A 25,329-nucleotide genomic window follows, 5' to 3' on the forward strand; every position below is an offset into this window, starting at 1 on the left:
TTCGCCTGGCTGGCTACCTTTAATTCATAATTGTCCTTAGCTTTCCTCGTTAACTTCCTGACTGTTCTAATTCATTATATTGTGTCCTTAAAACTTCTTCACCTGCCCTTAATCTCTTATATATACTTCTCTTACGCCCTATATAATGCTTTAACCTAGCAGTCATCCATTTAGGGTCATTTTTTTGTGATCTTATTGTTCTATACAGGATATTTGCTAACTGACCTGTGTGAACTTTATCTACGAAATATTTATACAATTCATCTACATTTACTTTACCTAATCCCCTCATCTCGTCCCCTACCATCCTCTCCACTCCCTCATCTACTCGCCTCGACCTCACCTCTCTCTCTCTCTCTCTCTCTCTCTCTCTCTCTCTCTCTCTCTCTCTCTCTCTCTCTCTCTCTCTCTCTCTCTCTCTCTCTCTCTCTCTCTCTCTCTCTCTCTCTCTCTCTCTCTCTCTCTCTCTCTCTCTCTCTCTCTCTCTCTCTCTCTCTCTCTCTCTCTCTCTCTCTCTCTCTCTCTCTCTCTCTCTCTCTCTCTCTCGGTATTGAGTAAGTAAGCATTACATTGTTTACAGAATGTATGATATTTTTTTTATTATTATTATTGTTTATCTTTTGTACTGAAAAATTATGATGAGTTACAAGCAAAACAACTTATGAGCAACCTTCCAGAACACATCTCACTTGTGACTCGAACACCCTCTGTATACCATGAGAGGCTGTGTTAAACCAATGTTTGGAAGGTTTAGGGCAAGAGAAAAGAGTGAGCAGTGTACACCTTTATGTCACACACTATCACCTCTGTTATGTGGTCAGCACACAGAGACAGATCTCTGACATGGAAGCAGTAGTCATTCCAAGGAAAATCAGAATACCTCCAGCCCCCCCCCTCCCCCCATTAGTAGAAGCAAAACGCCAGAGGCACTTCCACTTTGAGGGATCCTGAGGAGGGATTGGAGTGATAGGACAAGTTCCTGCTTCTTCATGCTGTAATCCTGTCAGTCTCTCAATGTGTCTTCTCACCTTCTCCAACCATTCTTCTTTTCCTTTTCTTTCAGCTCCTCAAGTTTTCTTTCCTCCTGTTATTCCTGCCTCTTCGTGCTGTAATCCCATCAGTGTCTCACCCCAGCTCTCATCCTTCCATCCATCCACAGGTGATAGCATACCGCGATGCAGAGGGACAGTCAGGCTAGACTATGTAGTGCAGGTCGCCACACAGCTCCTCTCCCCGGCCACCAGTGAACACACAGCCACGTTTGTTGGCCGGCTCATCACTGCTCTTATCAGGCACACTGGTGACCACCTAGGCGATAAGCTTGACCTCCTCCTGCGTGCCGTCCTTAGCAAGCTGCAGGTCAGTCTTGGGTTGTGTTGGGTTGGGTTAGGTCATAATCATGGGCAATTCTGTACAGAGTATTCCTGAGTTATGGTGGAGTTTTGTTTGTACATCACATTGTAAACCAGTTAGTATGTGGCTCATCTGTGCTAATGCTATAGTATTGTGAAGTCAGCCTGTGTGGGATTACTGATCCAGTATATAGAAAGTTATTTATGGTTGATAATGGTGTTTGGGAAATGGTAAAAAAAGATGAATATTGAGGAGAAATTGTGAAAAAACTGTGCAAGTAATGAGAATGATAAGGCATAATTGAAGGTAGGGAGTTCCAGAGTTCACCAGCGACTTTGCTTATCTTGCATGCAGGGAGCAGAGAGCCTGACAGTGGTGCAGAATCTGGTGTTGGTATATGCCCAGCTGGTGCACTCGCAACTGGAGGGCGTCCTCACCTTCCTAGCAGGAGTGCCAGGTCCCTCTGGCCAGTCAGCACTGCACTTTGTCCTCACCCAGTGGTGCTCCAAGCAACATCTCTTCTTTGGTGCCTATGAAGAAAAGGTGAGGACAGACTTTTGGGGATCTTGAGGGTGAAAAGTGACTGATTGCAGTTGCAGTGTTACATCTTCTACTGAGCAAGCAGTGTAGAGGTGAGACTGGATTTTTGGAGATCTTAATGAGATGTTAACTTGAGTGTGAAAAGCTACATGGTTGCAGTTAGTGTTGTATCTTTAATGAGGAAACTGTGTAAGGTGAGGCCAGACTTTTGGGGATCTTAGTAAAATGTAAACTGTTCTTGAGCATTTAAAGTGGCACCATTTCAGTTTGTGTTGTCTTTACTGAGAAAGCTGTGTAGAGGAGTTGAGGCTGGACTTTTAGGGATCTTAGTGAAATGTAAACTGAAGCAGGTAAAGTGACTTGATTAGAGCTAGCTGAGTCTTAAGAGGTCAGGCTAATCTTGTGCCCAGAGTAAATGTTAAAGTTAATCATTACCACATCTTGAAATAATAGAGAAGTGTTACATCACTGCAGTTATCATTTATATTTACCTAAAAAGCTTTCAAGGGGTGAAGTTAAACTTGTGATTGTATTAAATGATAAAGCTGCATTTTGATCTAAATAGAAGAGTGACATTGCAATTATCACTTATTTTTATCAACAAAGCTTTGAAAGGTTGAGGCTAAACTTGTAATTGTTTTGTAAAGTTGACCACACTTTGGAGTAATATCATAGAAGAGGGATATCATTAAAGCTATCATTTATTTTTATCTAGGAAGCTGTGAGGAAATAGTAAGGCTAAAGTTGTAATTGTGGTGTTAAGTGAATCACTGCCACATAAGTAACATAGAAAAGTGACATCATTGCAGTTACAGTGTTATAACTCTACCTAGGAAGCTGTGAAGAAAATGGTGAGGCTAAATTTGTCGTTGTGGGGAATGGTAAAGTTAACTGTGTTTGTAAAGTTAACTGTATTGCATCTTGAAGTACGAGTATGAGTGATATAGAAATTTTACATTATCACAGTTGTAATGGTTGTTTCTTGATTTTTTTGGGTCTAATTCTGTTAATCATTCTGTCTTAAATTATATTTCTTTATATTGTACATGTTTTCTGCCTTGGTTTTCTTTTCTCAGATAAGTTAGTAACATCACCTTATTGACTGGTAGTATACTTTCAATGCATTCTTCTCCTTTGTGTTTAATCTTTGTAATCTGCTCTTCCATCTGAATTTACATTTCCTTCACCATCAACTCATATTTCTTTTTAACCATAACCTATCTATTTTTTCCATCATCATAATTAATGTTTCCCTTACTTTCCACCCACCTTTCCATTACCACTTCTCCATCTCTTGCATCTACATTTCCTTCGCCATCAAGCTCACCTTCCTCTTAACCTCAACCCACCTTTTCCTGAGACCATTTTTCCACAACCATAACACATCTCTCATACTCTCCAACCGCCTTTCCTTTTTTTTCCCACTCCTCACCTTCACCCCATCACTTAACACACACCTTTCTCTTAACTCCCCCTCCTGATTAACCCAACATAACATGAAGTAACCTTTATGCCATATGAGACATCTGCAAGTGGTACAGGGCTTATAACAAAGGGGAAGTAAGCAAAATTCTCAGGATCAGTAATTAAGATAGAACAAGAAATAATGTGTTCAAGCTTGAAAAATTTAGATTCAAGAAAGAGACAGGGAGGAATTAGTTCTCAAATTAATGGAACGGACTTAGTAATCTGGTAGTTATTGCTGAGTCATTAGGGACCTTTAAAAGAAGATTAGACAAATTTATGGATGAGGATGATCAGTGGAAATTGGTAGGCATGTTTCACACATAGGCTGCCACTGCCTGATGGCTTCCTGCAGCTTCAGCTTATTTTCCAGTGTTCTTATGTTCTCACTCTGCACCCATGTCTCTTATCACCTCCTTGCTTTCATCCCACGTAACACATTACCCCATACCTCCACACACACCACCATAATAAATTTTCCTCATTCTGTTTCAACCTTTCACCTTATCTTCACCCCACTACACAACATAATATTCCTTGTACTCTCACACTCATCTTTCCCTATCCCCACTTCCCCTCACCTTTCTGTCATTGCAGGTGAGTGCTGTGGCGCTGGCCAAGCTGCTGGAACATGGAGTGACTGCAAAATGACGCAAGGCTACAGGGAATCATTGTGCAGGGAGACCAGGTGAGTGGAGAGGCAGGGCAGTGAGGGAACTATGATAGGCCAGGGGGGTAGATTAGTATTGGTTGGTTAGATGGTCGGGTCAGGGTCTTACTTTTTTTATCCTGAGTGAATTCCTGTGAATTTGTGGTGTTTCTTTTAATTTCGTTGGCTTCTTTTTATTTATTCTCTATCCCACGTATAAGTTGGTTGGTTGGTTGGTTGGTTCTCACCTTCTTTAACTTTTATTTTAATCATGGATTTGAATTTGCTGGCTTTTATTTATTTATTTTCTACTCTCTTTTTTTTTATTCTCTCTCTCTCTCTCTCTCTCTCTCTCTCTCTCTCTCTCCTCTCTCTCTCTCTCTCTCTCTCTCTCTCTCTCTCTCTCTCTCTCTCTCTCTCTCACTCTCCATCTCTCTCTCTCTCTCTCTCTCTCTCTCTCTCTCTCTCTCTCTCTCTCCTCTCTCTCTCTCTCTCTCTCTCTCTCATTAAGACCATATTTTCTAAATCTAAATTTTTCATGTCCTTTCTTACCCTTCTCTTTCCTTCTTCATCTACTTCATTATCCAACTTTATACTCTTTGTCCAACCCTTAGGTTATTCACATGATATAAATCTAACCACACAGTAGTAGCATTGCATATTTGTGGTGGTAGTAGTTGAAGTAGCAGCAACAATATTAGGCTTAATGATTCAAACCTCCTATACAGTCAATCTCTCTCTAACTCAATAATTTTCTTCTGCAAGGCCATCTCATTAGAGAAATACCACAGAAATATTGCATTAGAAATAGTCTGAAACCTCTCATTTCCTTCTGCACCCTCACCAGAAACCTGTTATTGCCTTTTGCATCCTCACTTAAGTTCCAAGTAGTGCAATCTTTCTCCTTCAGGGCCATCATGTTAGAGAAATGTCAGAGAAGTATTGTGTTTGACCCTTGAAAACCATACTTCCTTCTGGCAGCACCCCAACCCTCTCACTCTCTCCCTCCATCATCCAGTCAGCTTAGACCTCCACCCTCTCACTCTCTCGGCCACAGGTGTTCTCTCCTGAGGCACGCATGAGGACACGTTCCCAGCGCGTTGCTCACCCCGAGCAGTGGACACAGGTTCCCGTCTTAATCAAAATCTTCAAGCTTCTCATTAATGAACTTGCCAACGCCATTGACTCCAACATGGCCAAGGACGAGGAGGAGGTGAGTACTTGCTTCTTACTGCTGGTGCTGGTGATGGTGGTGCTGGTGCTGTTGCTGCTGTGGGATTCTTAGTAGTGTTCAGCTTTTGTGAATTGTAATTTACTTGTGTCTGATGTATTGTTTGTCATAAGTCAGGAATAAGATTTTGTCCTTTGCTCCGATGACTACACACTTTTGCACGTCAGATTTTTCTCCAACAGGGGAAGATTAACCAGTGAAAGGATTTTTTAGTCGTAGTAGTAGTAGTAGTAGTAGTAGTAGTATGCCTAAGCTCCTGGGGTGTAGTAGGGTGATCCACAAAACTGTCCCTTTCCATCAGGGGCCAACGTGGCTGAGAGGGTGAGTGATGTACGTGTGAGTGTGTGGTACTTTGTCTGGGCCGACCTGTGTGGGATTGCCAACCTGGTATATAGATAGGTAGTAGTAGTAGTAGTAGTAGTAGTAATGATTTAAAGTATTTAATTTTGGTTTTCTCTGCCAAGTAAAGAGAGAAACTATATCTGCAATTTTGGATGACCCTTGTGACCTTTCTTTTGGGACTGGCACCTCAGTGGGCCTTTTTTTTTTCACTTTTTGGTGCCCTGTCAATTGTATTAAGAAAAAAAAATCCACTACTTTTGCCTGTCATTTGCAGGAGAGTGAGGACGAGTGTTGGGAGGATGAGGATGAGGAGGGACATGCCAATGGGGATGGGACGCTTGCCTCCATGTTTGCCCCGTGCGCTGCCTTCCCCGGCTACGATGCAGACACTGTGGACGACGAGGAAGACCCTGATGCTGTGAGTTTTTGGCTTTTGGTGGAGGGAGTACGGTTTCTGTGGTGGTGTTATCTAAAGGAGGCTTTCTAATGTTCAACTGAAGCCATCTCTTATGCTGTGAGTGTTTGTCTGCTGCAGGAGGGAAGGTGGCAGGAGTAATAATAATCTGCTGTTCCTGTGGTGGTGGTGTTAAGTGTCTTTTTCAGGATGGGCAAAGATGATAAGGGTACTAACCTGCTGTTTCTTTGAGATAATAACACCAGTTTTTGACAGGAGCTTGTCTTTTCTCTCCTCAGCTCTCCTCTCCTCTCCTCTCCTCTCTTCTTCCCTCTGCTCTCTCTTGTTCCCTCCTCTCTCTCTTGTTCCCTCTCCTCTCCTTTCCTCTCTCTCTCTCTCTCTCTCTCTCTCTCTCTCTCTCTCTCTCTCTCTCTCTCTCTCTCTCTCTCTCTCTCTCTCTCTCTCTCTCTCTCTCTCTCTCTCTCTCTCTCTCTCTCTCTCTCTCTCCTTTCTATCCCCCTTCTCTCTCTCTCTCTCTCTCTCTCTCTCTCTCTCTCTCTCTCTCTCTCTCTCTCTCTCTCTCTCTCTCTCTCTCTCTCTCTCTCTCTCTCTCTCTCTCTCTCTCTCTCTCTCTCTCTCTCTCTCTCTCTCTCTCTCTCTCTCTCTCTCTCTCTCTCTCTCTCTCTCTCTCTCTCTCTCTCTCTCTCTCTCTCTCTCTCTCTCTCTCTCTCTCTCTCTCTCTCTCTCTCTCTCTCTCTCTCTCTCTCTCTCTCTCTCTCTCTCTCTCTCTCTCTCTCTCTCTCTCTCTCTCTCTCTCTCTCTCTCTCTCTCTCTCTCTCTCTCTCTCTCTCTCTCTCTCTCTCTCTCTCTCTGTGTGTGTGTGTGTGTGTGTGTGTGTGTGTGTGTGTGTGTGTGTGTGTGTGTGTGTGTGTGTGTGTGTGTGTGTGTGTGTGTATACAAAGGTTTCTGGGGACAGTTCCTCTCTGCCTGCTAACACTCCTGGTCTTTGATGGTTCCTTGTGACAGTGACATTTCTCTCTCTCTCTCTCTCTCTCTCTCTCTCTCTCTCTCTCTCTCTCTCTCTCTCTCTCTCTCTCTCTCTCTCTCTCTCTCTCTCTCTCTCTCTCTCTCTCTCTCTCTCTCTCTCTCTCTCTCTCTCTCTCTCTCTCTCTCTGTGTGTGTGTGTGTGTGTGTGTGTGTGTGTGTGTGTGTGTGTGTGTGTGTATATGTGTGTGTGTGTATATGTGTGTGTATACAAAGGTTTCTGGGGACAGTTCCTCTCTGCCTGCTAACACTTTCCTGGTCTTTGATGGTTCCTTGTGACAGTGACATTTCTCCTCTGCAGGTGAATGATCCCCTCTACAGCCTGGACCTGCAGCAGTACCTCACCAACTTCATCACCACCTTTGCCCAGCACCCTGCCTTCCCCGCCTGCGTGCCTCACCTCAACCCACATGAGCAGGAGGTTCTCCAGGGCATTGGTGTCCAGTGCTGAGGTGCCAAGGGTGCCGCTGGGGTGCCGCTGGTCTGCCACATCCCCAGTGCCACAGCAAGAGTTGGCGTCCTGTACTGTTTTGATAGTAATGGAGGAGGCAAGAGATGGAGACAGTTGGTGAAGTGCTTGGGACCATATTCTGAAACACTTCAGTCCACACCTCTGCTTCTTTCAAGGGGCTGTAGTTGAAGTTTCTTGGGTTTTTAAGGGTGTTTTTTTTGTTCTAGTGAGAGGTTAACAACATTTTTACATTATTAATGGGAGAAACACCCTTGAGAACCAGGCTAATTACTTCTGTGTGTCCTTTGAAAATTGCCATGGTGGAAGAGCAAAGCGTTTCTGGATAACGGTCTTGAGTTAGAAGGTGATACGGTGGAGACCCCAGGGAGTGACATGCCCACTGCCACTACCTCAGTAATGGCACTGGGCAGTGGTGCCAGGCCAGTCACAAGGGCATTAAGGCATCAGGCAGTGATGGCTGTGCTAGGTTTGGTCCCCTTGATGTATGTAATATATCTATGCCTCTCAGATAAACTCAAGATGCTTGACGAGACAGGACAATGTTCTGAAACACTTCTGGCCGCATCATTACTTTCAAAAGGCTCTATTTGAAGTTACATGGGTTTTTAAGGATATTTTTATGGTTCTAGTGACAGATTAACAATATTTCTACATTATTAACAGGAGAAACACTCTTGAGAACCCAGCCAGTCATCTCTGTGGCCTTTATAGTTGTGGTGAGAACAAAGGATTTCTGAATATGGACCAGATGCCTAGCAAGAACTGGCCATCTGCTGCCCTGCCACACCATATAATAAGCAGCTGGAAGTGGCATGCCTGGCACCATCACTCCACCACAGGCAAGGGAAAGACATTCCTTCCACTGGTCTGCACTGAGGGGCACTCTGTTAATCTGTCACGGCATCCTGGGATCTGGTGAAGAGGTTTTGCTCATAAAGGCATAGGATGAAGTGCGAAGCATTTCTTATACGCTAAAAACTGTGATGATAACCAATAATAAGGGCTTGAGGATAACTTTTAAGATATTTATTTTTACTTGCATGGACTCTGAGGCCAGGACAGACAGATGTGGGTGAACCTTCCAAGCATGTAACAGGACAGGGGTTGTGTGGATGTGTGGAGCTGCAGCCCACACACAAAGTGTGAGGGTGGAGGGGGCAGAGGCAGAGTCCTGTGGTGCTGCAGTGGCTTCATCAACGCAACTCTAGTTAACTGCAAGCATTGGTCACCGCCACAGCCGCTGATATTGGTCTGTGTCAAATTTAGCAAGAGTAGCTGATGCTTCTGGTAGCTTTCATAATGAACAAAAGACAGTCTTTACTCCCTTATCTCTGTAGTCACGAGCCGGTGGTAACAAGTGGAGTCCTGGCCTACCCAACAAGTGTCTGCAACCTCTGAGGTCATTTTCCAAACCTTTGAGCATTTACAGAAGACAAAACATTATATCTACTTGTGCTGTCGTTGTCATGATATTAATTGACGTCCATATGGCAAGTTGTTCCAAGGGTGAAAGGGAGAGAGTAGCTTTGTTGTGAAGGAAGGGAACTTTTGGTGTTGGTCTTTGGGAAATGGGAAGAGCTTGAGCTGTCCTCTGACTTTCCAGGGCTTTGGAGATCAAGAGGAGCTGTAGCTGTTCTCTGATTCACCAAAGATAAGGAATTTGTCACAGCATATTGTTGTGAAGTGTTCACTGGTCCCATCTTGGTGAAGGAGAGAAATACATTTCATCATTGTGAGCTTGAAGTAATCTCGTATATGGAGAGACACTTATCCATAAGGTCTGTTGTGCTGTCCATTCTGGGCCAGCAGGAAGCTCACAAATGGCATCACATAGTACACTTAACAGCTCACACACTCAGGGGGTGAGGTGGATATGCAAGCATTAAAAATTATACATTGAGTTTGTGTAGGCAGTTACATACACAACACAATGTCTCTTTAGTGCTATCTATTCTGGGCCAGCAGGAGGCTCACAAATAACATCACATAGCACTTCTAACAGCTCACATTAATGGAGGTGAGGTGGATATCAGCATTAAAAATCTTATTTGTTATATACAGCATAACATCTCTTTTTTTGAGTTTGCAGGAGTGTCTGCATATCTCAGCTATATACAGTCATAAATATTGTGTCATCAGGGACTTGCAGGAACCCTTGCAGCTCTGTCACTTCAGGGGGACGTATGTGGCCGGCCTCCTTATGCATCTCTGAGCTTGCAGGGATCTCTGTGCACCTCCTTCTTCCTGTAATCCTACGCTTTAAAATCACGATGGTGTCCTAGTGTGGCGCGCTTACACGTATAATATTAATAACAGTTGTAATAATAATGATAATAATGGGGATATTTAGTATTTTCATAATGGTTATTTTTTTGAGCCAGACGAGTGACCGGTGAAGAGAGACCTATGCTCCCGGAGAGGATTTATACGACTTTTGTTAATCTGACAGACAGACTCACTCCTACTGCAGAGGTATAGTAATTATGTGACCTATTTTTATATTGCTTGTTAACTCTGAAAAGTGTCTATGGTTCAAGTATAAGCTTGTAACACTGGAGAGGATGATTCTTCCTTTGTATGGCCACTTTATAAATATACATGTAAAGAGCCTGACTGCTTTGTGTATTTATTACTTCAGAGCCACTGAGAATGTTTTGACTGCACCAGAGAAAGAATGTGTGTTAATATTAAGTAAAGACAGGTAGAGGTGCAGGAATAATAGTAGACTAATAATAACTTGATCATTCAAAAAGTAGATTTAACAAAGCAATGCAGATATAGAGAGATGTGTTGTTAGAAGAGAGATTGAAGAGAGATTGATTGATAGCAAATGAACAAAGCAATGCAGATATAGAGAGATGTGTTGTTAGAAGAGAGATTGAAGAGAGATTGATAGAAGAGAGATTGAAGAGATAATAAAGACAGGTAGAAGTACAGGAGTATGAGATAGTACTAATAGATAATATAACAAAGTAATGGAGATATAGATAGACAGGTGTTATTAATACTGACCAGGTAGAGACAGGTAAGTATGGCAAGAGCATATGCAAGTGTTCATATGACAGATAAAGTAAATAGTCAAAAGTAAGGAAAAAAGGCAAAGATAATTTTAATACAGACCACTGAAGGGAAGATCCAATAAGAACAAACCATTCATTCTTACCAACTAAACCATTATTACTAACTCGACCATGACCACTCCACCAAAATAAGACTAAATACGTAGAGAAATGGATAGGTGTTATTAATATAGACCAGGTAGAGCATATACAAGTATTAATATAAATCATTTGAAAGACTATATAAGGCATTCAAAAGTAACCAGAAATGTCAAATATAAACCATTGACTGACAGATTCATTATAACCACTTCATACTTTGACTCAACCCTCACAGCTACATTAGGAGAACAGATACAGACTGCCAGTACATTTAACATGTTTATTTACAGCTACAGATCTACTATGTACTATAATTACAGTGCTGAAGTTAACAGTGCAGGTGGTGGCGGTGGTGACAGTGACTGCAAGAGCATGTGATGTGAGTGAGAACGAATCCGGATGATGAAATGGGGTGTGTGTGTGTGTGTGTGTGTGTGTGTGTGTGTGTGTGTGTGTGTGTGTGTTTGATGACATTTTACTAGTAGTTAAAACATGACAGATTAATATTTCATGTAGTACTATTTCAACACGAGAGAGAGAGAGAGAGAGAGAGAGAGAGAGAGAGAGAGAGAGAGAGAGAGAGAGAGCACATCCTGTAGTTAATTCAGTAATAATTATGTACAGCTAACAGGGCACAATTCTTGTCTATTATGCAATGTGCTGAGGTAAGATGAGCAATGGAGCAGTGATATGGCACACAGTGAATGGAAGTAATGTGAGGCAAATCATTATAAGACTGTCACTGAGAAACAAGTTGTGTGATGATGAGTTATGCTTCTGAGCTAAATTTGTTGTGGAACTTCATTCATGCCTGCATTTACTTATCCTAGCGCACACACACACACACACACACACACACACATTAACTTTAAAAGACAGGAGATTATGAGCCTGACGTAATACTGTGAAATACAATTAGGTAAGAACACACACACACACACACACACACACACACACACACACACACACACACAAAGAATGGTCTCATGTACAACAAACCAACCAGCCATCCAACACAACACAGCCATTTTACAAAGCTAACATGAAATTATAATCATAAATGTACATAATCATTATAGAAAATATAATTATCTGGCTTTCATAGGTAGTATGTGTCAACTTAAAATTAGTGAATCAATACAAATACTACAAACAAGAAAATAATTACTTGATTCTGCTACAGTATTTTAAAAACCTTCTCAACTTCTTTGCTCTACTCAGTTCTCTTCAATATCTAAGCCAGTTAGCCGCTCTCCCACTATTTGCCACCTCATGGACGATATTATGCTGCACAATTCCCTTTTTAATTGATAAATGGAGAAAGAGAGAGAGAGAGAGAGAGAGAGAGAGAGAGAGAGAGAGAGAGAGAGAGAGAGAGAGAGAGAGTCCTCCTACCATCATTGAGTGACATCAATTTGTCTCTTGTATTACACACACACACACACACACACACACACACACACACACACACACACACACACACACACAGAGGGGCACAGCCTTCCATTCCAGCAAGGTAGCAAGGCCACAAATCCTTAAGTTACACCTGACCTTGATCCTTGCTGGGTGAAGAAGAGAGCATACAGCATGTCTGATCAGCTAGAGATTTAAAGCCGGGCTCTCATGACCATATTCTGAAACACTTCTGCACCACACCTTCATTACTTTCAAATGGCTCTAATTGAAGTGACATGGATTTTTAAGAGTATTTTTGTGGTTCTAGTGGCAGATAGACAGGATCTCTACTTAACAAATAGGAGAAACACTCTTGAGAATCTGGCTAATCATCTTCATGGTCTTTGAAAACAGTTGTAAGAGAGCAAAGTATTTTTAAATGCAGGCATCTTACTTGTGAACACATACATGACCACTATGTATATGTCCCTACTGCACACAAACCCACACATTTCATCTATCTTGTGTTGTGATACTGCTTACTACTGCTGGTCCAAGTAATGTGCATGAATTTCTACCAACAGTGCAAGATAGGTTAAGAGGGGACCTGATAGAAGTCTTTAAGTGATATAAGGGTTATAACAAGCGGGACGTAAGCAAAATTCTTAGGATCAGCAACCAGGACAGAACAAGAAATAACGGGTTCAAGCTTGAAAAATTTAGGTTTAAGAAAGAGATAGGAAGAAATTGGTTCTCGAATAGAATAGTAGATGAATGGACTCAGTAATCATGTTGTTAGTGCTAAGACATTAGGGAGCTTTAAGAGAAGATTAGATGGTTTTATGGATGGGGATGATAGGTGGAAATAGTGTAATGTGTAAGCCTAGTGGCTGCTTGCAGCTTCCCTTATTTCTTATGTTCTTATGTTCTTATAGGATGGATATCTTGAAGGCAAAACAGGCTGGTGTAATCAATATATGGCCACTATATGTATGTCCTTACTACTCACAACCCACACATTTCATTTACTTTGTGTTGTGATATTGCTTCCTATTGCTGCTCTGAGTAACATGCACAGGTTTAGACCATATTCTGAAACACTTCTGCACCACACCTCCACTAAATGCAAAAGGCTCTTAGTAGTTGAAGTGACATGTTTTTAAGGATATTTTTATGCTTCTAGTGACAGATTAACAATTTCTACACTATGAACCACTCTTGAGAGCTTGGCTAATCATCTGCAGAGCCTTTGAAAATAGTTGTGGTGAGAAAACAAAGCGATTCTGAATAATGGGTTTACCACCAATATGAGGTATATATGGTCTTGAAGGCAGAGCACAGAGTTGACTGGTGATCTCAATAAGCATTGGTGTGATGAGCAGCAACACAGACAGGAATGCAGGACCCAGCTGTGGACTTTAGCTGGACAGACCTGTGGGAGAGAGAAAAGGTGGATGGGTGTGGCTGTATTAGATACAGAAATGTACACAAATCAGGTGACAGAATGAGAGGGGAAGGAGGAAGGAAGGAAGGAAGGGCATGGGAAGAGAGAGAGAGAGAGAGAGAGAGAGAGAGAGAGAGAGAGAGAGAGAGAGAGAGAGAGAGAGAGAGAGAGAGAGAGAGAGAGAGAGAGAGAGAGAGAGAGAGAGAGAGAGAGAGACTGGCAGTATAAAGAGGTAAGGATTGTATCAAACATAAACAGCAAATATACATCACCAAAAATACCCAGATATGTTCACCACACATTAATATAACACTGTACAAGGTGTCATGTTGAATCCTGACAAACACATCACTCCCTCGGCTCCCGCCCTCCACTGCACAGAGGCAATCTGTCAAATTGAGAAATATTCACACAGAACCAGCAACAGGATAGTGCAGTACCAAATGTCAAAGGCAGGACAGCTTCACCTACCTTGCACTCCCTCTCTTGCATTTATGTGGCATGGATTTGTTTGTATTTTTACTCACTGACCTATTTATTATTATTATTATTATTATTATTATTATTATTATTATTATTATTTTATTTATTTATTTATTTAATTAATTAATTTTTTTACAATTATATTTTACCTCTTGAAATTACTAACACTTACATTATATATATATATATATATATATATATATATATATATATATATATATATATATATATATATATATATATATATATATATATATATATATATATATATATATATATATATATATATATTGCTTTCTGTTATTTTTTGCCTCCTGAGATTACTAAAACTTTTGACTTGCAATACTTCCTTGGGGACACAAGCAGCAGGAATCTTCAATGCTTGTAGGCAAACTTTACTATATGTGTATGCTGAATGCAGTAAAATCCCTCTCATCCGGCATTCGAGTATCCGGCAGCTTCAAGTATCCGGCACATTTTTCCCCGAGCCTTAAAATCAATAAAAAATCAATGTGTACTCATAAAATCGATCAAAATTCCCGCATGAGGCATACTTTGTCCCCTCGCCACCAGAGCGCATTGCTTCACGTTACTCGTGGCCCACTGCACTGTGTTTACTCAGTGACTCAGTCCCGCGTGTGCACTGTTTATTGCCTGACGCCTTCATCACGCCTAAAGTTGTAGAAAAGAGGAAGCGTGTTGTGCTTACACTTGAGCAGCTGATCTTTGTTATGGTAAGATGCGTGAATGTAGGGTGGTGATTGTGGACGTAATTTCACTTCTATTCAAGTATCTGGCAATATTCAAGTATCCGGCATGTCGGCGGTCCTGTTGATGCCGGATAAGAGGGATTTTACTGTATCTGTCTACCTGTCACCACTTAAATTCTCCCATATTCTAAACTATCCTACACTTAAATCTTGTTTATTATGTCAATCTATCTTCATTAAATTGTTCCTTATTCTACACTACTCTATATTTAAATCTCATTTATTATGTCTATCTTTACTAAATTTTCATTATTTTAAACTATTCTACACTTAGATATTGTTTATTATGTTTGTCCATCTTCACAACATTTTTCATTACTCCAAACTTAGATCTGGCTTATTCCAGACTTCAATCCAGCAACTTATGTCTTTCACATAGCAGCTGCACCCTCAAATCATAGCCCAGCTTGATCCACTACCATCACCCCACACCCACACTCACAGCACAACACTTCCCCACAAACACAGCCAGTATTCACACCTGCGGCCATATATCAAGACAAGCCAATAAGCAAAACATGCGTGTGCTTTACTTAAAACAAACCCACCGTACTTAATGCGAAATCTGGTAAGGAAGCGGAGATGCCGACCAGACTTCACGGTTGAGTTAGGCACAAAGTCCACATTGCCAGGACCTATTGTATTAAAGAGTCTATAATTCCTGGATTCAATTCATCAAGCATTAATTCTTTTACAGCCAGGACAGGCTTGTTCAGGGCTGCAACAAGCTGGCTCCACAAACAGCAAGGGGAGATGCAAAGGTGACTGTAAGCATAGCAAGTCTAGGTAACAGGGATATATGGTGTATATCAAGCACTGGTTAATATTGGTGTGCAAATCATGCGAAGGTTCCTGTCCATGCATTATGGCAAATCAGGTTTGTGTGCTGGGCAGTGGAGCAAGACAGGACCATAACCTGAAACATTTCTGTGCTGCACCTTCATTACTTTCAAAAGGTTCTAGTTGAAGTGACACAGAATTTTAAGGGTATTTTTAGCATTGTAGTAACAGGTTAAAATTATTTCTACATTATTAACCAGAGAAATAATACTCATGAGAACTTAGCTAATCATCTCTTTGGCCTTTGAAAATGGTAGTGGTTAAGCTACATGGATTTTTAAAGGTGTTTTTATGATTGTAGCAACAGTTTGACAAGATTTCTATATTATTAGCAAGAGAAACTCTTGAAAACCTGGCTAATCATCTCTGTAGCCTTTGAAAATAGTTGTGGTGAAACAGCAAAGCATTTCAGAATATGGTCCAAAGAGAAATATGATTAGTTCACTAGTATCACTGCAAGAGCAAACACTGACAGACTGAGAAACACACACACACACACACACACACACACACACACACACACACACACACCTTTCATTTACCCCAACTCTAATAATAATTCAAGACAAATTATGAAAAAAAAAAAAAAATCACAACACAATCAACAACACACACACACACACACACAAACACACAGCTCACAAGCAAGAAGGTCTGAGTTCAAATCCCAGGAGTGGCAAGCCAATCAGGCAAGTCTCTGAACACTTTTACTGGTATGGTTGTCTTTTGTTAACATTGGGTAAGCTGTAGCAAACTGTCTGGATGGATGGACATGAGGAGAAAAAAAATAGAGTTCATTTAATTATTGCTAAATTATAGTAGTAGATTTTTTTTTTATTTTAGAGTGACTAGTACAAAAAATGAAAAAATGTCTTAAGAGTTGTACAGTCCTCTCTACTTCCACATCCATTTCCACCTTCACTTTGGGCAGGACTGACACCACTCATGCACTGCTGCTGATGCTGTTGCTGGACATGGGCTACACATTAACCAGCATTATTTTGTACAACTTTTGAAAGAATTATTTTTTGTACTACATCCACAGTGACTGATCTTTGGGCAGGACTGAGGCCACTCACACTGCTGCTGCTGCTCAAGACAGGCTGCACATTATCTTTCTTTCTCTGGTAGTCATCCTTTCCCATTATCTTGTACAGTCCCCTCCACTTCCACATTTATCATTCAACATTGCCAGTGTGTGAATAGCCTGCTATGAACCACCCTGCCTGATTCAACTCATATCAGACACATCCTAGTCAGTATGAGTAAGCAGACAGTGTCAGAGGGGCTGGCAGGATGTGTGTTGGATACAGATCTTTCAAAAGTTGTACAAGATAATGTAGATGAAGTAGTTTATGGAAGCAATAACATTGAACTGATTAAAGTGGGGATTTGAAAAGCAGTGATATATGTACCCTCAAGGACAAGGTCATGGAACACTGAAGAACAGAAAGAAATTCAAAAAGAAACATTATCAGATATGGAGGAACTTGTAAGCCGCTGTGAAAACCTGACCATCATGGGTGACTTCAACTGTAAAGAAGTAGATTGGGAGGAGTGAACAGCTGAAGGAAGTGATGAATCGTGAGGGAGTGAAATGCTGAAGTTAGCCATGGAAAACACTTTAACACAATGGATTGCAACTGATACAAGATTTAGGGGTGATGACGTACCATTGAGACTGGACTTGGTTTTCACGAAAGATCCTGAAATCATACAAAGTGTCACCTATGATTCCCCCTTAGGCAAGAGTGATCATGTGCTAATTGAACTCCAAATAACAGAGACCTTAAAGTGCCTGAGAAAAGAGAGTCACAAGATTGGAAGGCTAAACTCTAGTAGGGCAGACTATAAAGCCACCAAACAATATTTTACAGAGGCAGATTAGAGCGCCTTTGACATGACCAATACCATCGATGAAAAATGGGACTTGTTCCTTAAAACTTATAATGACTGTCAGACAGTATATGCCAAAAGTGAGCAGGAGACAGATTAGGGAAAGTGACTGGTTTGACAAGAGGTGTATGGAGGCAAAAAGTAAGAGACCAGATGTGAATAAATGGAGAAAGAAAAGAAGACCAGAACTGTGGGAAAACTACACAGAGGCCAGGAATGACTATGCTCAACTATGCAAAGAAACTATAAGAAGGATATAGTGGAGAAGTGCAAGGACCAGCCAAAATTATTTTACCCATTCATAAACAGTAAACTAAAAAACAAAGAAGGGATAAGCAAGCTGGAAGTGGATGAACTGGAATACACAAAGGCTGCAGAAATGGCAGAGGTCATGAATGACTGTTTTCAAAAAGTTTTCACCAGGGAAGATGACTTCAACAATCAAGAGGAAATGAGCATGAATGGTAACACCTTGGATTAGATCCAAATATCTATCAAAGAAGTGAAGAAATTACTGAGTGGGTTAAATGTAGGGAAGGCACATGGACTGGATGGAGTGTCAAGCTGGGTGTTGAAAGAGTGCAACAATGAGCTAATTGCTGAAATACACAGTATCATAAATTGTTCACTGAGGGAAGGTAGAGTCACTGAAGACTGGAAGAGAGCAAATATTGTTCCAGTATAGAAAGGAGGCAAGAGAGAGGATCCAATGAATTATAGACCTGTATCATTGACAAGTGTGGTGGCTAAGATCTATGAAAGGGCAGTTAAAGACAAATGGATGGAATATCTGGAGCCCAAAGACATGATAAGTGAAAAACAGTTTGGCTTTTGAAAAGGATGCTCATGTGCAACTAACTTGGTGTGTTTCTATTCAAGAGTTATTGATATACAAGAAAGAGACGGATGGGCAGATTGCATCTATTTAGAAAGCCTTCAACAAAGTTCCACACAAGAGACCAGTGTGGAAACTGAGAGAAGCAGGCAGTGTGGGAGGAAAATTATTGGCATGGATGGAGAACTTCCTAAAGGACAGAGAGATGAGGACAGTTATTAGAGATGACACATCTACGTTCAAAAGTTTTACAGTGAAGTTCCTCAGGGATCAGACCTAGCTCTGATTATGTTTGCTGTATACAAAAATTATATGGTTGAAGAGACAGGAAGTTATACAAGTCTGTTTACTGATGAAGTGAAGATCATGAAGGAAGTGAAGAATAAGGACTGACCTGCTCCAAGAGGACTTGAATAAGGCATATGAATGGAGTAAAAAATGAAAAATAGAGTTTAATGTAAGAAAATGCAGTGCATTGGAGTTTGGAAAAAAGCAAAAATAAACCTGTTGGAGCCTATAAGGCAGGAGAAGCAAAAATCCAGAAAAGAAACACGGAAAAATCTTGAGGTAATAGTAATGAATAATATGTCACTGAGAAGGCACATTAATAAAATTGTGGGAAAGCTTACAATCTTCTTAAGAACATAACTAAGAACATAAGAGTGGCATTTTCATACATTGACAAGGATATAAGAACATAAGAACGTAAGAAATAAGGGAAGCTGCAAGAAGCGACCGGGTTACACGTGGCAGTCCCTGTATGAAATATACCTACCTGTTTCCATCTATTATCCCCATCCATAAACCTGTCTAATCTTCTCTTAAAGCTCTTTAGTGTCCTAGCACTAATAACATGATTATTGAGTCTGTTCCACTCATCTACCACTCTATTTGAGAAACAATTTTTTCCTATCTCCTTCCTAAACCTAAATTTTTCAAGCTTGAACCTGTTATTTCTTGTTCTACCCTGGTTGCTGATCCTAAAAATTTTGCTTACATCCCCCTTGTTATAATCCTTATACCACTTAAACACTTCTATCAGGTCCCCTCTTAACCTATGTCTCTCTAAAGAATGTAAATTTAACAACTTCAATCTCGCCTCGTAAGGAATACTCCTCATCCCCTGTATCCTTTTAGTCATTCTCCTCTGTACTGATTCTAATAGACCTATATCTTTCCTGTAATGTGGGGACCAGAACTGCACAGCGTAGTCTAGATGAGGTCTGACCAGCGCCAAGTATAACTTTAATATTACTTCCAGCCCTCTACTTTTACCACTCCTAAAAATGAATCCTAGTACAGTAAAATCCCTCTTATCTGGCATCAACGGGGCCGCCGACATGCCAGATACTTGAATATTGCCGGATACTTGAATAGAAGTGAAATATTGTCCACAATCACCACCCTACACTCATGCATCTTACCATAACAAAGATCAGCTGATCTTAATCAGCAGCTGATCTGATCAGCTGCTTAAGTGTAAGCACAACACGCTTCCTCTTTTCTACAACTTTAGGCATGATGAAGGCTTCAGGCAATAAACAGTGCACACGCAGGACTGAGTCACTGAGTAAACACAGTGCAGTGGGCCGCAGGTGGCGCGAAGCAGTACGCTCTGGTGGCGAATTTTAATCGATTTTATGAGTACACATTGATTTTTTATTGATTTTAAGGCTTGGGGAAAAATGTGCAGGATACTTGAAGTTGCCGGATACTCGAATGCCGGATGAGAGGGATTTTACTGTACCCCATTTTTGCCCTGTTTCTGGCCTCTACACATTGTTTTCCTTGACAGAGTTCAGAGCTAACTATAACTCCTAAATCTTTCTCGTACCCTGTACCTACCAGAGTTTGGTTGTTTAATGTGTACCTACTGTGTGGGTTTCCTCTACCTACACTAAGTACTTTGCATTTATTGATACTAAATTGCATTTGCCATCTATCCGTCCATTCATTCATTCTATCTAAATCTGCCTGCAAGGCGATGGGATCCAATTCTGACCTAATTAATCTACCTATCTTTGTGTCATTCGCAAATTTACTAATATCACTACTAATTCCACTATCCAAGTCATTGATATATATTAGAAATAACAATGGCCCTAATACTGATCCCTGTGGCATCTCACTAATTACATGACCCCACTCGGGTTTCGAGCCGTTTATTACAACTCTTTGTAACCTGTCACTAAGCCATGACCCTATCCAGTCTAACACCTTCCCATCTATCCCGTGTGCCCTAACCTTTCTCAGGAGCCTTTGATGGGGTACCTTGTCAAATGCTTTACTAAAGTCCATATATAAGATATAACTATCACCATTATCTACTGCCTTGTACATTTTACTGTACTTTACTTTATAATGAAGATTATTGTAACAGTGATACTTCCAAGGTTAGAATAAGCAGCACTGGTGTGCTCATCGAGTCTAAAGAAGCTCACTAAAAAGCTGGAGAGGATAAAACGAGCTGCAACCAAAATGTTCCCAAGTTTGAGAGACCTCCCTTATGAGGAGAATTATTAAGACTGGACCTAATGTCCCTAGAGCAGAGGAGAACAAGAGGGGATCTGATTGCAATGTTTCAAATGACGGAAGGATTGGAGAAAGTTGATAGAAAGGACCTGATAGTGTGGAACAAGTGAACCACAAGGGGGCACAGGAAGAAATGGAAGAAAGACATATGCAAGAAGGACATCAAGAAGCACAGTTTTCCATATAGAACTATTGAAGTTTGGAATGTGTTGGACAGAGAAGTGGTCGAAGCAACAACAATACATAATTTTTAAGATGAAGTTGGATAAATTTTGGGATAATAGAGATGGGACAACATGAGTATAGGTCCCTTTCCATATGTCACAAATAGGTAAAAACAATTTCGTAAATACACACACACACACACACACACACACACACACACACACACACACACACTAATACCTACCCTAACCATCAAACACACACACACACACACACACACACACACACTCACACACTCACCCACCATTGTGCTGCTGGTGTGCCTCAAGGAGTTCAGTAATGTGTTGGTGGTTGTTGATCTGAGCACACATGGCAGGAGTGAGGTCTGTTCGGTCCACCTCATCTGTGGGCACGCCGGCTGCCAGCAACAACTGCACAGCCTCCTCGGACCCCACTGTGCAGGCCTGAAGGGAAAGGAAGGTGTAAGGATGACAGTTGTGTGGAGTGGCAAAGATAGGAGTGAGGGATGGAAGAACAGAAGGAATTAGGGATGAAAGTGGATGTGATGGGGAATGAAAGAATACAAGGAACTAGAAATAAAACAGTACATGAATAATGGAAGAATAAGATTAGCTGGGAAGAATGCAATGATGTGATGAGGAATGAAACAACTGGAGAGTGAGGAATGAAAGAATAGAAAAGTAATGCAATGGATGAGGAATGAAAAGGATAGGAGGATGATGAATGAAAGAATAAGAGGATAGAGGAACAAAACAATGGATGGATGAGGAAAGGAATGAAAGAAAAGAATAAGAGGACAAGGAATGAAAGAACAGGATGATGAGGAATGAAAGAATAAAGGGAACTTTGAAACAATATAATGGAAATGGTACAGATGTGTGCTAGGAGGACACTAGAGAGATGTAACAAGTGTAGGACTGGAAAGGAAAGACAGACAGAGATGAAATTCGTAATGTTACCTTATTTGGAAAAAAAAAAAGTAAAATATGTTGGAGGATAGCTATGGAACTGTCAAGAGCATCCACTGTAAAGCAGCACAGATATGGAGAAAGAAAGTGCAGTGAAACTTTACCTTACATTATCCTGCAATCTCCTATGAAGCTACAATGTCTACTGTCTCATAGCTGGATCTGTGATTTTAATGTTTAGATTCACAATGAGATATATTTTTACATTTTATTGCATTTCATGACACTGTGGCCAATAAACTAATAACCTGAGTAAGCAATGAATATGTGCTGATAAAGAACATAAAAACATAGAAAATAAAGGAAGCTGCAAGAAACCATCAGGCCTACACGTGGTAGTCCCTGTATGAAGCATGCCTGCCTATTTCCACCTCTTAGTGAGTCTATTCTGTTCATCTACCACTCTATTTGAGAACCAACTCCTTCTTCTCTCTTTTTGAAATATAACTTTATTAAGCTTCAATCCATTATTTCTTGTTCTATCTTGTTTAATGATTCTGAGAATTTTGCTGACATTACCCTTGTTATGTCCCCTACACCACTTAAAAGACCTAATGGTAATGGTAGTCCACTCTCATACCCAACTCTTTTCCATTTAACCATCACATTCAACAGGTCTCAAGTCTCCCCTGTCCCTCTCATACAACCCAACACTTGTCTCCACTTCCTTGCATCCTTTCTTGACCCAAACAACTGTCTCACTCATATTCCTTTTTCCATCCTGTTATGAACCACACCTCTCTTCCTTCTTACTTGCCACAGACCCTCCTTTTTCATGCTCACAAGCTACATAACCTTCCTCCTCCCTCCCTCTCACTCTCCTTCACATGCCACAGCCTTCTTACACTCTCATACACAAGCTATACACACCATAACTCTCTTTTCCCATCCTTTCACACTCCCTCACAAGCCACAGCCCTCATACACAATCCCTCTTATTCCAATAAGCCACACAACTATATCCAGACAACCATACACTGACTCTCTGCCTCCTCACAGCCTAGCCAGCCCTTCCCAAACTCACAGCATGCAGTGCAGACCGGCCACAAGGGTCCTGCAGGCTCAGGTCCACTCCAGCCAGCTGGTATGACTTGAGACGCCGCACGTTATCAGAGGCAGCAGCTGTGACCAGTGCCTCACCAAGCCTGAGGGAAGGCTCCAACAGGTGAGAGCCAGTCTTCACCAGCAGTGTGATGACCTGAGGGAGGGAAGGAGGTAGTATGTTTATGAGATAACACATCAAATTGTTAAATAGAGCACAAAATGAAAGACAGACATAGTTAAGATTATCCAGCTCTACAAGATGAGAGCCAGTTTAAACGAGGGATGGAGATGGTGACGTGAAAGAAAGTTCACAAGACGACAAAAGGATGATACACAGAGGAAGTTAAGATCACACAATCGTACAGGAGCTTGTTTACCCCAGCAATGCAGTGACCTGAATGAAGGAAGGAGATGATATGACAAACTTTATGAGATAACATACAGAAAGGTTCAAAACAGATGACATAAAGAAAGATGCAAAGTTAAGATTACACAGCTCTACAAAACAGGAGCCAACGTAAAAGATGAAAGATGGTGGTAACATAAGACAAAGTTCATGTAATAACTGATCAAATGGTTCAAAAGACTAACACAAAGAAAGACAAGAGAAAGATAAGAATGTACAGCTCTACAGTGAAATGACCTGAAGAAGGAGAGATGATGGAGATGACATGAAGTTTATGAGGTAACAGATCAAATGGTTGGAGAGATAACATGAAGAAAGACATAAGAAAGATACAAGATAGGCACCAATCTTCACTAGCAGTGTAATGACGTGGGTGGGGAAGGGAAGGAGTTGGTGTGAGAGAGAAGTTTTAAGAGTTAACAGATGACAAAATGAAAGACACATTGAATGGTTGAATAAATGACGAAACGAAAGATACAGATACTGAATGAGTAAATAAATGACAAAACAAAAGACAGGGATGAGAGGTAGTTTGAAGACCGGGATAATGTGAGAGAAAGTTCAAGAGATAACTGATCAAGTGGTTCAGTAGCTGACATGTGGAAAAAGAAAGTTAAGGTCAAACCGCTTTACAAGATGGGAGTCAGCCTGAAGGAAGAAAGGAGGAGGAGGTGATAGGAGAGCAAGTTCATGAGATAATGCATCAAATGTGTAAACAGATGACAAAAGGAAAGAGAAGAAAATTAAGAACACAGAGCTCCAGTCCACATGAGTAGACACCAATCTTCGCCAGCAGTGCAATGATTTGAAAGAATGAAGTGGTAGTGATGTGAAGGAATCTATGGAGTGGCAATTAAAAGAGAGGACTAAAAGTGAGAAAGTTGAGTGAAGTGGTGGTGATGTGAGGGAGTTCAATGAGTGGCAATTAAAGGAGAGGACTAAAAAAAGAAAATTAAGAACACTAAACATCAGAAACTATTTCACTGAAACTTACAGGGAAAAATATTGTATGAAACTAGGAGTGGCAAAGGAGAATGGTGGGGATTATATTATATCCAATTGAAAACTACACAGTGTAGTCCACAGTTATGTACACAAATAAGGTGAACTATATCTTCCTCCAATTTTTGAAGATAATTTTACAGGTTTCACACACACACACACACACACACACACACACACACACACACACACACACACACAAAACCCCTAAAAACAATTATTTCTTTCCTTCATGCAAGAGAAACTCTGGCCTAGAGCAACAAAGAACACAAAAAAAGAATCCCACTGGAGGCACCATTCCATAAAGAAAAGGATCATCCAAAAATTTAAGTTTTGAAACCTCTCTCTTGATACACTCCATGTCAAATCTTCTCTCCATTATTTTGCATCTCCACTGACCCCGAGACATTTAATTTTTAACCTCCAGACATTCACACACACATACACACACCCCTGGTGACAGAGTGATAAGTGTGTATAATCTACCTTCTATCATTTACCATCCCTCACTGACCCCAAGACATTCACCAAACACACATCCATACATTAATCACAGTCACACACACACACACACACACACAAACCTGGTAATGGTTGTTCTCAATGGCCAGAGTGAAAGAGAGAGGTGGGTGTGTGATCTACCTTCCATCACTTGTCAACCCTCACTGACCCTCAAATGTTCATTCAAGACACTTGTCCCCTATTTGGGATGATCCTATTGACATCTCTTTTGGGCCCAGAGCCTCAGTGGGCCTTTTTTCCCTTTTCGCTGTTTTGTTGCCCTTGGCTGGTGTACCTCTTACATCAAAATGTCTTGTGAAATACATTTAGGTAAGAACAATTAGCTAAGAACACACACACACACACACAAAAAAAAA

At 41.0% G+C, this 25,329-nt stretch overlaps 2 protein-coding genes across 2 annotated transcripts in view; one reads left to right on the plus strand and one right to left on the minus strand.

Annotated features, from left to right (window-relative positions):
• Nucleotides 1–10,104, plus strand: part of LOC135092775 (importin-9-like) — a 41,713-nt gene extending 31,609 nt beyond the window's left edge. The window contains 8 exon segments of the mRNA XM_063991451.1: nt 1,160–1,193; nt 1,196–1,359; nt 1,708–1,896; nt 3,955–4,002; nt 4,004–4,045; nt 5,064–5,219; nt 5,854–5,997; nt 7,319–10,104. Coding sequence (XP_063847521.1) covers nt 1,160–1,193; nt 1,196–1,359; nt 1,708–1,896; nt 3,955–4,002; nt 4,004–4,045; nt 5,064–5,219; nt 5,854–5,997; nt 7,319–7,468 — 927 coding nt within the window. The 3' untranslated portion in view covers nt 7,469–10,104.
• A 957-nt stretch (nt 10,105–11,061) lies between these two features.
• LOC135092776 (L-asparaginase-like) overlaps nt 11,062–25,329 on the minus strand; it is a 106,505-nt gene continuing 92,237 nt past the window's right edge. Inside the window, 4 exon segments of the mRNA XM_063991452.1 lie at nt 11,062–13,477; nt 15,296–15,377; nt 21,315–21,474; nt 23,024–23,197. Coding sequence (XP_063847522.1) covers nt 13,402–13,477; nt 15,296–15,377; nt 21,315–21,474; nt 23,024–23,197 — 492 coding nt within the window. The 3' untranslated portion in view covers nt 11,062–13,401.

Source organism: Scylla paramamosain, chromosome 41, assembly GCF_035594125.1.
Source record: "Scylla paramamosain isolate STU-SP2022 chromosome 41, ASM3559412v1, whole genome shotgun sequence".
Lineage (NCBI taxonomy): Eukaryota > Metazoa > Arthropoda > Malacostraca > Decapoda > Portunidae > Scylla > Scylla paramamosain.